Source organism: Portunus trituberculatus, chromosome 21, assembly GCF_017591435.1.
Source record: "Portunus trituberculatus isolate SZX2019 chromosome 21, ASM1759143v1, whole genome shotgun sequence".
NCBI lineage: Eukaryota > Metazoa > Arthropoda > Malacostraca > Decapoda > Portunidae > Portunus > Portunus trituberculatus.
In genome coordinates, this window is record NC_059275.1 from 17,878,768 (window position 1) to 17,891,345 (window position 12,578).

Sequence of the window (12,578 nt, forward strand, 5' to 3'; positions counted from 1 at the left end):
TAACATCAAACAATCAAATGTTGTCGCATAGAGCAGGAACTAAATGCACTTAATGTAACAGTGATGTGTTCTGGTGGAATGCTGAGGCAACCAAACCTGAAACAATGTGCAACAAACGTTAACAAAGTCAGATGCATGTGGTAAATATAAAGCAGTGTTTTACAAATAAAAAATAACATTTTCTGTATTATCTTGATCAGTTTGAAAGTCACATACAGTGGACCTGCTGATGTACTATTGTACCTACTTGTATAAGTTACCTTCTTTGTAAGTCACTCATCAGGAGACTTTGTAAAGTAAATTGTCTTACAGTTCTGCTGTACTTCCTCTTCATGCATTTCCAACTAGTTAAGAGATTATTTGTATGGAGAATGATAAATCATCTCTTTATTTGCAGAGTAGTTAATAGACTGGCAGCAGTGTGGAAAATTAAAACATAGGAGTGTGAGAGCAGAAGAAACAAGTTTCTTCAGTGGAAGTGATGAAATGTGTGTGAAAGAATGATGACACAGCATCATAATGTTGAACATGTCAAGATGCCTCAGTGATGATCTGTGCAAGAGAACATAGGATTGTGTGGCCAAGGCAAAGTTGGGGGAACCCTGGTCATGCTGCCTTACCTGAACCTTCATGAAGGGCTGAAAATGGATGGACATTGTTCATAGGATAAGTTATCTACAAGGTGAATAATGCAAAAACAAAAAGTTTATTTTTACATACTAAAACTAAATTAAGTAAAAAAAGAAGCTATGCTAAATTGGGTAAATAAGACTGTTTAGTATGTACATGTGCCTTTTGGGCTGAGGTGTAATTTCATGGCAGCAGGACTAAATCTCTACCATGATGAAGACAAAAGCAACATTTTGCATAAGGCAACTACAAAATGGAATCAAGAGAAAGAGCAAGAAGAATCTGGAAGTCCTGACTACAAGTGGACCTTTAGTAAGTGAGGAGTGAATGAGAATACATACAGGCAAATAACAGAAATGTTAATGACTATTAATCAAGAGCACCCCATTGTGGATTGGGATGATGATTACCTGAATCTCATGAAAATGTACACTGCCTTTGTCTCTCTCAACCATGTGCAGTTTTACCAAATGGTATCAATTGCTGGAGCTTTCATGAATTATGACAGATACAAAGAAAAGGACATGATATTGCAAAGCTGAAAAATTTAAAGATAAAAATGGAAGATACCAAGTAAATAGTTAACTGTAATGCATTCAGTGTTACAGATGTAATAGTTTATTTTGTGATGGGTGGACAGGGACAGTCTTGGCTATAAAGTATGAGTAAGTGGTGCAGTGATTACCCCATTGGAGTGCCCTGGCAGTCTTACCGTCCAGCATCTGCCGCTGCCGTGTAATGATCCTGTCACACAGGGAGCGCTGCTGGTCATACCTCATGATGACCAGCTCCCGCCGCTGCAACTCATACTCCTTTATCAGCGCCTCACTCCGCATCTCCACTTTCTGGATCTCCAGCTCGTGAACCTGAACACCAAATTTGCTTCAGCTTAAGCAACACTAAGACTGGTAAGCAAGGCGGCCGTCAGAGTGGTGCACCAGTTCAAGGATCCAACGACCACCTTTAGTGAACACAGAACTGATGCTGTCACATGGAAGGCAATGAAGTAAGAAATGAACATACATCAGAGTGCCTTGTCACTTCAAAGATTTGTGATGTATTGATTGCTTTACCTTGCAGAGGAGGGAGATGATTTCCTTGTGCTCCTCATTGGTGATGGTGTTGGGCAGATCCTGTAGATTAACATTTAGCAAAACATTTCAATCTTTTATTGAATAATTAACTAGATAATTTTACAAAAAGCCTTTGTTCAATTTTTTTCTGTGAAAGATATGACATCAGCTGCAGACATTTGTCAATGTAGCAATTCATATCTAGATGCAGCCATCCTGAGAACTCACCTCTTCTATGCTGTGAGAACACTTCTTTACCTCCGCCATCTCCTCCTCTACTCTCTCTCTCATCTCTGAGTAACGTTGCTTCTCTTTTTGCAAGTACAAGAGGTCTTCCCAGGCCTGCGTAACTTCCTCAGGCTCGTCGTCCTCGCTGTCCTCATCTGAGAGAGAATTATGTGGGATGTACTGACAGTGTATGGGGAAGGAAAAGGAGAATAAGGAAAAGCTCTGAGGATTTTTAGAAAGAGGTACAAAAGAACACAATCAAGACATAATTATCACATGAAAATGAATGCATGAAGTCAAATCTGCAAGCTTCTGTGATTACAAATATTTAAAAAGCACTCTCTTTAAGACACATGAAATAAAAAAGCTGTGAATGTATAACTAAAAGACAGCAAGATGTGTAGCCTTGTCACCTCTCTCCTTGTCAGTGTCCATGTCAATGATCTCCTCCCCAAGAGGTCCCTTAGGGTGTTCTGTGCGGTTCCGCTCTAGACGAGTGCGCTCCGCCTCCCACTCTGACACCACAAGGCTCTGGCGCTCCAGCTCCATTGACAGGGCCAAGATGTTGCTGTCAATGTCTATCAACTTGTTCCTAAAGATTGAAAAGATTTGAAAAAGGAAACTTGTCAATGATAATTATGATATTATCATCTGTATTTGGAAGTTATTTATTACAACTAAGAGTAAATCACTATTCCAATTGTATTGCCAGATATTTTCACATATATAATCTCAACATATGATTCTTAAACACACACACACACACACACACACACACACACACACACACACACACACACACAGGAGGCTTTGAAAAAAAATGAAGAGAGGACAGAAGAAGAGAAGAAAGAGTTTTTCTGGAGAATCTTGGATATGAGACTGAGGAAGTGGTTCATAACCCAGAAAAGTACAGCAAGAAAGGACTAAAGAAACTTACATATGAGCGAAATGTAATGTATTCCAACATAAATGGAGTGATATCGGGGATTTTAGAACTCAACGATTACTTGAGGGACAAGAACCCAGATATTGTGGGTCTTACTGAAACAAAACTGAGAGAGGGAGAAGACCTGATGAAGGTTGGAGAAGGGAAATATAACGTTTGGAAAAGAAATAGAGTAGGTAAGATGGGAGGAGGAGTGATGTTGCTGGTTAAAAAAGATATAAAGGTGGATCAAGTGAAAAAGGTATGGGAAAGGCAGAAGTGCTAAAGATCAGAGCAGAAACTAATGAAGGAAAAAAGAGGCACTACATAGTGGTGTACGTACCACCTAAGACAAATGCATGGTCAGTACAGGAATATGAAGAAATGATAAGTGATACAGGAACATGTCTGGAAGAAATGTTGGGTGGCTGTGAACGAACTATAATGATGGGAGATTTTAATTGTAAAGAGGTGTGTTGGGAGGACTGGTCAATGGAAGGATCAGAGACAACATGGGGAAATACACTATTGACACTGGCAATGGAAAATGTGTTAACTCAGTGGGTCAAAGAAGATACTAGGTTTGGAGGAGAGGGAGCATCGTCAAGACTGGACTTGGTCTTTAGTACAGAGCCAATGGTCATTGAGGAGATGAGGGTGGAGTGCCCTTTAGCAAAGAGTGATCATGCAGTTTTGGAGTTCAAGGTGATAGACGAAGAGAAATCTAGAAGAAATGAAGAATATAAAGTGGGAAGATGGAATTATGCCAAGACAGATTTTGGAAACCTAAAGAAATTCTTTCAAGAGACAAATTGGATGAAATTCAAGAGTGCTAAGGAGCAAATGAAAAGTGGAAGGAATTTATAAAAATATACAAAGAAGGTGAGAAAAATTTGTACCAATAAGACAACATAGAGAAGTTGGAAAGCAGGACTGGTTTAACGATAGATGTGAAAAGGCTAGAACAAGAAAAGAGGATGCATGGAAGAGGTGGAGAAGGAAAAGACGGATTAAGCAGTGGGAAAGTTACAAAAGAGCAAGAAATGAATATGTGTTGATTAGAAGAGAAGAAAGAAAGAAACAAGAAAAGGATATAATTGATAAATGTAAAGACCAACCAAGGCTTTTTACAGACATGTGAACAACAACATCAAAAATAGAGAAAGTATTGAAAGTTTAGAAGTAAATGGAGTATACAGTGAAGATCCCAGGAAATGGCAGAGGCTATGAATGGATGCTTTCGGAAGGTATTCACAAAGGAGACTGCTTTTGACAAACCACTGGTAATGGAACAGAAAGGGATTATGAAGGAGTTTCAAGTAACTGTGGAGGAGATCAAGAACATGATGGGGAGTTTAGAAGTGAGAAAAGCTGTGGGACCTGATGGGGTATCAGGATGGATTTTAAGAGAATGCAGGAGCAATTGGCAGAAAAAGTTTGTGAAGTAATTGATGCCTCATTAAGGGAAGGTGTAGTGCCCCAAGACTGGAAAAGAGCTAACATTGTCCCAATCTATAAATCAGGTAACAAGAGAGACCCATTGAACTATAGACCAGTGTCACTTACAAGTGTGGTAGCTAAGATGTGTGAGAGGGTGGTGAAGACTAGATGGACAGACTTCTTGGAGAAAAATGACATACTTTGTGAGTGTCAATTTGGTTTTAGGAAAGGGCGTTCATGCACGACAAACCTGATATGTTACTATTCGAGGGTGATAGATGTAATACAGGAAAGAGATGGTTGGGCTGATGGAATATATCTGGATTTAAAAAAGGCCTTTGATAAGGTACCACACCAGAGACTGATCTGGAAACTTGAAATGGTAGGAGGAGTGCATGGCAGTTTACTAAAATGGATGGAAGACTTTTGGTAGGAAGAGAAATGAGAACAATAATTAAGGACAGACCATCAGAATGGGGATTGGTGGAGAGTGGAGTTCCACAGGGATCAGTGTTGGCACCAGTAATGTTCGCAGTCTACATAAATGACATGGTGGATGGGGTGTCCAGTTATGTGAGCCTATTTGCAGACGATGCAAAATTGTTAAGAAAAGTGAGATGTGACAAAGATTGCGAACTACTCCAGGAAGACTTGGACAGAATATGGAAATGGAGCTGTACATGGCAAATGGAGTTCAACACGACAAAATGCAAGAAAATAGAGTTTGGCAAGAGTGAAAGAAGAATCAGGAGTATGTACAAGATAGGAAATGAAGACATAAAACCAGTCATGAAGAAAAAGACCTTGGGGTGACAATTACCAATGACCTATCGCCAGAGAGACATATAAACAAAATAATTGGAGAAGTATTGAACTTATTGAGGAACATAAGAGTGGCGTTCGTATATCTAGATGAAGAAATGATGAAGAAAATAATTACTGCAATGATAAGACCGAGGCTTGAATATGCAACAATACAGTGGGCTCCGAACTTAAAGAAACACATAAGGAAACTAGAGAAAGTACAGAGGGCTGCAACGAAAATGGTGCCTGACTTAAGAGATTTGACTTATGAAGACAGACTGAAAAGAATGCAACTTCCAACCCTGGAAAACAGAAGAGAAAGGGGAGACCTGATAGCAATATACAGAGTGATGATTGGCATGGAAAAATGGATAGGGAAGATCTGTGTATGTGGAATGGAAGAATGTCGAGAGGGCATGGGAAAAACTAAAATGGCCACTTATAGGAGAGATGTGAAAAATATAGCTTCCTCATAGAAGGGTGGAAGCATGGAATAGTTTAGACGTGGAAGTGGTCAACGCAAGGAATATTCATGATTTTAAGAAAAGCTGGACATTAATAGATATGGAGACGGGACAACACGAGCATAGCTCTTTTCCCGTATGTTACAATTAGGTAAATTAGGTAAATACACACACACACACACACGTAGTATAGTGGTTAGCACTCGACTCACAATCGAGAGGGCGGGTTCGAATCCCGTGGCGAGGCAAATGGGCAAGTCTCTTAATGTGTGGCCCCTGTTCACCTAGCAGTAAATAGGTACGGGATGTAACTCGAGGGGTTGTGGCCTCGCTTTCCCGGTGTGTGGAGTGTGTTGTGGTCTCAGTCCTACCCGAAGATCGGTCTATGAGCTCTGAGCTCGCTCCGTAATGGGGAAGACTGGCTGGGTGACCAGCAGACGACTGAGGTGAATTACACACACACACACACACACACACACACGGCCGGTAGCTCAGTGGTTAGAGCGCTGGCTTCACAAGCCAGACCCAGCTGGGTGGAGATATTTGGGTGTGTCTCCTTTCCCGTGTAGCCCCTGTTCACCTAGCAGTGAGTAGGTACGGGATGTAAATCGAGGAGTTGTGACCTTGTTGTCCCGGTGTGTGGTGTGTGCCTGGTCTCAGGCCTATCCGAAGATCGAAAATAATGAGCTCTGAGCTCATTCCGTAGGGTAACGTCTGGCTGTCTCGTCAGAGACTGCAGCCGATCAAACAGTGAAACACACACACACACACACACGGCCCGGTAGCTCAGTGGTTAGAGCGCTGGCTTCACAAGCCAGATGACCGGGGTTCGATTCCCCGGCCGGGTGGAGATATTTGGGTGTGTCTCCTTTCACGTGTAGCCCCTGTTCACCTAGCAGTGAGTAGGTACGGGATGTAAATCGAGGAGTTGTGACCTTGTTGTCCCGGTGTGTGATGTGTGCCTGGTCTCAGACCTATCCCAAAATCGGAAATAATGAGCTCTGAGCTCGTTCCGTTGGGTAACGTCTGGCTGTCTCGTCAGAGACTGCAGCAGATCAAACAGTGAATTACACACACACAGAAGAACAAAATCAAGACATAATTATCACATGAGAGATGTTAGAAAATATAGTTTCCCACAAAGATGTGTTGAGACCTGAAACAGTTTGAGTGAAGAAGTGATGTCAGCAACGAGTGTGCATAGTTTTAAAGAAAAATTGGACAAGTGTAGATATGGAGACGGGGCCACACGAGCATAAAGCCCAGGTCCTGTAAAACTACAACTAGGTAACACACACACACACACACACACACACACACACACACACACACACACACACACACACACACACACACACACACACTTGCCTGAGAAGCATTTGATCACTAAAATTTTTCAGCAGTTTGTTCTTTATGCCACGTAGCCTTTCAGTGTTCTGCTGGGTGGTTTCCATGAGGTCCTGGGATGAGCCATCGCGACAGTCTTGGTTGTTGTCTGCTATCTTGTCCTTGAGTCGCTGTACTTCCTCCTGCAGCTCTGTGATCATCTGCTTGTATTGCGTCACTTGGGAGGTGACATTCAGCCTGTTAGAGTGTGTCTGTTGTGTGGACATAAGAACAGAAGAGCATGAGAACATAAGGGAAGACACAGGAGGCTGTCAAGTATACTAGTGGCAGTCCTCATACAAAACATATCTATCTACTTCAACCTCTTATCCTCATCAGTAAGTGTACCTAAACCTGTTTGTGAATGAAGCATTGAAGCTACAGGGACAGTGAGGCATACATGAACTACAGCACATTCCTGGTGTAGTATTAGAAAAATATTCCTCTTGTCTGAAGTGGTCCAGAGGATGAAGAATAAGGAGTTTCCTTGAATCAAACATTTGACAGTAAACTGGTAAACTCTGGAACTCCCTGGCTATATCTGTATTTCCAATTTCCTATAACTTGAATTCATTCAAGAGGGAGGTTTCAAGACATTTGTCCCTATCCTTTGGCTAATTCTATCAACTCTGTAAGGAGACTGGGAACTGAGTGGGCTTTTTTTTTTTTTTTTTTTGTATTTTTGTTGCCCTTGGCCAGTCCTCCTCTCTTACATATAAAGGAAAAAAAAGACAGCAGATGGCAGACACCATCGGTTCCAACAACTATGTCATACAAGTTTTTCAGCAATAATATTTTAACAATGTGTCTGATGCTTTATGAAAATGTTATTGTAAAAAAAGTGTGATGTGGCACCACAAATAAATAGTATTGCTTGACATATTAATCTAATCAGAAATCATTATTTAGATCTTGAATCTTAAATAACAGTTCTCTGAGCATCATTCACATGTATACACAAATGGTTTAGCAAGAATTCCTGACCTTCAAGGAGATGTTCCTGGCCCGGGCGGCATAGATAAGTGTGTTCCTGGTCTCCTCGCGGTGGTGGTGAGATGGTGACACGTGCGCCACCATTACTGTGCGACAGTTGCCCGACAGGGCATCCTGAAACAAGGAAAGGTGATGAGACAGTAATTCGTCTTTACTGTCACCATCATGTCTCAGTAAGTCTACTGCAGGGCAAACAAAACCTCTCCTTTAGTGGGAGATAATTTTTCTTCATTATAATGTTGCTTTGTTTATCAGAAGCAGCTCATCCCATCATTTCCAGGGAAAACATAGTGAATCATATACAAAAGATGAAACTTACTGTCACCATCTTAAGACCATTATTATTGTTCCCCTGTAAATGTCTGCAATGAGGTAGACAAGCACAACTATCCATTATCTTTAACAATTGATTACCCAACAAGGTAAATGAATAGTTCTGGGAATTGATTCTTGCACCCTGCCTCACCTTGCAGGGAGGATGAGGACTCTAAGGGGATGTGTTTTGTTAAAGAGTGAGAATGATGGCTGAATCACTCCTTACCTTGAGAAGGCGTGTCAGCTTGGAGTCTCTGAAATTTACAAACTTTGCTTGACCCTCAGCCAAAGCATTGATGCAGTTCCCCAGCGCCAAGAGAGAGCGGTTGATGTGGGCACCCTCCTGCAGCCGCTTCCCCTTGTTCTGGTGTGGCAAAGTAAGCATAGCAAGAGGAGCCTTATAGATCAGATCTTAATGCTACATAACTCTGAACCACAAACCATGATACCAAAGATGATTGCTTGTAAGAAATAACAATGTTTTTTCTTCATGTATTCCACAAGAATTAATCACATCAGTTAAGGAGAATTCTACCTGACAGATGCAATCAGAATTCCACAACTAACCTGAGTCTGCTTGGCTCTCTCTGACCCAGCAAGGTCAATCATAAACAAACGACCAAGCTTGATCTCTTCCCCAACCCCCTTGATGGTTGACTTCCGCACATTGACCTGCCAATGAAACACTGCACTTCAACAGCAGCTGACAGCTCAAAAAGAAATCACACTTAAAAGTCAATTTCAGCCACTAGTTGATGGACTCAGACATAATCTGTTTCCAACCACTAGTGGCACCATTTGGCAGAGGCACCAGTCCCTTCACCAAGCTGTGTGTTATTCTACTCACAGATGTAATGTATAACCCATCCCTCAGATATACTCTTATTCATGCTAAGATCACATAAATTTGGAGTTACAACATGCTCCCATGCAATCAATGAGTTGTATCTGTGTTCTGTAAAATTCTTATTTTAAAAAGTATCCCATTTTGAGTAAAACTGAACTTAACCCCTTCAATACTGGGACACATTTTAGCTTTGAGATTTGTGTACAATTAGACCATTTAATTTACATTAGGAAGTGTCTATGGAGGTCAAAAGATTATTGACCACAGTCTTCACTATTTTAATCCCCAACATGAGTTTCAGAAGCTGTATAAAATCACCAAATAGTAAGCAGAATGAATAATGGAAGCGCATCATGGTACTGAAGGGGCTAATTAACATGTTCCAAGAATCCATAAAAATTTCGAGGGTTAATGAGAAACAATTATCCTGTGAGAAGCAAAGGTTGGCTGGCTGAAGGAGGGGCAGTGAGGGTGGGTACCTGAAGGAGGGCGTGACTGCGGGAAGAGGTCTTGTTGGCGGCGGTGGGCTCACAGGTCCTCTCCTTGTTGCCCTTCGTCAGGAGTTTCATCACCTGCGACATGTAAATTAGTATGAGCGAGGGAAGGAAGTAGAAAGAAGTTGAAGAGGAAAATATATTGAGGGAAGGGAAGAGGAAAAATAGCGCTAGGAAATCACACTACAATACGAAAGAAAACACAGCATTGGTTCAAAAGAAAATATCATGTTACTAAACAAAATTACAATGGAACCACGTCGATAATGTATTCAGGCTCTCTCTCTCTCTCTCTCTCTCTCTCTCTACGTGTGTGTGTGTGTGTGTGTGTGTGTGTGTGTTAAATCTAAATTTCACCTGTGTGTGTGTGTGTGTGTGTGTGTGTGTGTGTATTTACCTATTTGTGATTTACAGGGCCTGAGCTTGGGCTCTCTATGTCCTGTCTCTTTGTCCACATTTATCAAGTTTGCCCTTCATCTGACTGACACTCGCCGCACACGCCACCTCTCTACTGTGTGTGTGTGTGTGTGTGTGTGTGTGTGTTGCTCATAAGGACAGTGTCATTTTCCTCCAGTAACTGCCCTGTTTGTTTGATGTTTAGGGGCATGCTCCGACCTCCTCCTTTGTTGTCTACCTTTACAACAATAAAGTCATCTCTCTCTCTCTCTCTCTCTCTCTCTCCAATCATAGCAAAAAACAACTTAAAATATTACAAATTTGAAAGGTTATTCCTCAAATTATCATCCCCTCAAAAGACCGACATTTTCTTGGCCAGTGTATCTGAAGTACTGGCTGAAGCATGGCAATAAATGAACAAACAGTAGACCTCATGACCACGTGTCGTCTTGCCTGTTGCCCTCCTCTCTGCCAGACACAGCTACGGGTCTTAAAATTTCTTCTTTCTTGTTGTATAATATTAGGCATTAGTCACACGGGTATTTAAATAAACTAGGAAGTATTTTAAATGTCTTTCTTTTCTTATTCTCCTGTGTGGGGCCAGCTTAACTTAGAAAAGGGATTGTTTTATATATATTTTTCCTTCCATATTTAATTTTGTGCGTGGTATAAATTCTTTGTTTTCATTCATATGTGCAATTCTTTCCTTCTCTTCCTTTTTCTTTTTTTCCCTGTAGAGTTTTGAACATAGGAATGCTTTAAATGTGTTTCTTGTTTATTTCTTAACGAGTGAAAAACAACAACAACAACAACAACAACAAAACGAAGACCTTCCATAAAAAAAAAAAAACATGTTGAAGAAGAAAAATAATAAGATAAACAGAGTCCACAGTGGGTCATAACGGCATAATATGAGAACATCTTTGTATAGCCACTTGTCCGCCCACAGGAGAAGGGAAGCGCCTCGGTTTTTTAGCTAGCTTTTGTTCGCGCCAATCTATCAACGAGGAGAAAAAAAGGAATGGAGAAGGATGGAGAGGAAGATAAATAGGAGGAGCAAAAAGAAATGGAGGAGGAAGAGTAAATAATGAGTCAATAAAAGATATACAAACAATTAAATACATAGTTACAAATAGAGGAAGATGAATAGAGGAAAAAGAGAAGGCTAATAATGGAAAGACTGGGATGAGGAATGAAAAGGGAGGTAGAAAGAGAGCATAAAGAACCAACAGGAGGAAGAGAAGGAAAGAGTTAACAAGAGGAATAGGAAGGAAGGTGAGTAGAGCGAAAGGTGGATGAGGAAAGAAATAATAAAAGAGAAGGAATAATAGAAGGAGTAGGAGGAGGAGGAATGGTGGGGAGGGAATGATCGGGAGGAAGGAGCACGTTGCCAAGGTTACAATGTTATGTTTATTTGCTCGACTTGTACTACCTGTTGCTTCCTCCTAGTAAGAGAGAGAGAGAGAGAGAGAGAGAGAGAGAGAGAGAGAGAGAGAGAGAGAGAGAGAGAGAGAGAGAGAGAGAGAGACTGATGAATAACGAGAAGGGTGAATTGTCTTTGTATGTACAGCTCTCCGTGTCATTCTTCTCTATAGTACGTCTCTCTTCCACTAAGCTTTTCTTCTTTTCTCTTCTCTTTTTTTTTATGGAAGAGGAATTTTAATCAAGTGCTAAAATAAAAATAAGAAAGAGAACTGTTTTCTTAACCCCTTCAGTATCATGACGCGTTTCCATATTTATTCTGCTTACTATTTGGTGATTTTATACAGCTTCAGAAACTCATGTTGTGATATAAAATAGTGAAGACTCTGGCCATTAATCTCCTGACCTCCATTCATCCTGTTAGTGTAAATAAAATCGTCCAAAACTCATAACAGAAATGCGTCCAAGTACTGAAGGGGGTTAAGAGTTGAGCCAAAGAGAGTATTTTTTACTTTGGAGGAGTGTCTTGAAATCTCAGTTTTTGAAAGAGTTGAAGTCATAGGAAATACAGAAACAAGGAGAGTTTCAAAGTTTACAGTGTCATCAGTCTTCATTCAGTCTTGTCACTCATCATTGGCTTTATAAATGAGGATCTTCCATGTTAAGAATCGATGAATTTCCAGAACGTAGGTACTTCCCCCGAAATATGAGGAAAAGTGTTCATTCGTATTGCCATCGAAACAAAAACAGAACCACGCTTAAATTTTGACGAATAATAATGTTCACGCTTATCGTTGGCTTTGTAAATGAGGTTCTTCCACGTTAACAATCAATGGATTTCTAGAACATACTTCGACCGAAATCTGAGGAAAAGTGTTTATTCTTATTGTCATCGAAGCAAAAACAGAACCACGCTTAAATTTTGACGAATATTAATGTTCTCGCTTATCATTGTCTTTGTAAATGAGGTTCTTCCACGTTAGCTATTAATGGATTTCTAGTACTTACCCCGAAATCTGAGGAAAAAAGTGTTCATTCGTATTGCCATCGAAGCAAAATACGAAACCTCGCTTAATAATAATGTTCACGCTTATCATTGTCTTTTGTGAATGAGTTTCTTCCGCGTTAGCAATCAATGCTTTTCTAGAACCTGACCCAAAC

General features: G+C 40.7%; 1 protein-coding gene and 1 long non-coding RNA gene across 6 annotated transcripts in view; one reads left to right on the forward strand and one right to left on the reverse strand.

The window, feature by feature from the left end:
* Positions 1 to 12,578, forward strand: part of LOC123507086 — a 50,573-nt gene that overhangs the window by 14,554 nt on the left and 23,441 nt on the right. The window lies entirely within an intron of this gene.
* LOC123507084 (kinesin-like protein KIF19) overlaps positions 1 to 12,578 on the reverse strand; it is a 49,034-nt gene that overhangs the window by 10,566 nt on the left and 25,890 nt on the right. For 4 of the 5 annotated variants that reach the window (XM_045259640.1, XM_045259637.1, XM_045259638.1 and 1 more), the window contains exons 6-15: positions 9,585 to 9,677; positions 8,826 to 8,930; positions 8,485 to 8,622; positions 7,935 to 8,057; positions 6,933 to 7,162; positions 2,345 to 2,523; positions 1,932 to 2,086; positions 1,704 to 1,763; positions 1,343 to 1,496; positions 621 to 638 (exon numbers count right to left, since the gene is read on the reverse strand). In XM_045259640.1, the coding sequence (XP_045115575.1) occupies positions 621 to 638; positions 1,343 to 1,496; positions 1,704 to 1,763; positions 1,932 to 2,086; positions 2,345 to 2,523; positions 6,933 to 7,162; positions 7,935 to 8,057; positions 8,485 to 8,622; positions 8,826 to 8,930; positions 9,585 to 9,677 (1,255 nt within the window). The remainder of the gene's footprint in view (positions 1 to 620; positions 639 to 1,342; positions 1,497 to 1,703; positions 1,764 to 1,931; positions 2,087 to 2,344; positions 2,524 to 6,932; positions 7,163 to 7,934; positions 8,058 to 8,484; positions 8,623 to 8,825; positions 8,931 to 9,584; positions 9,678 to 12,578) is intronic. The other variant, XM_045259639.1, reaches the window with a different exon arrangement.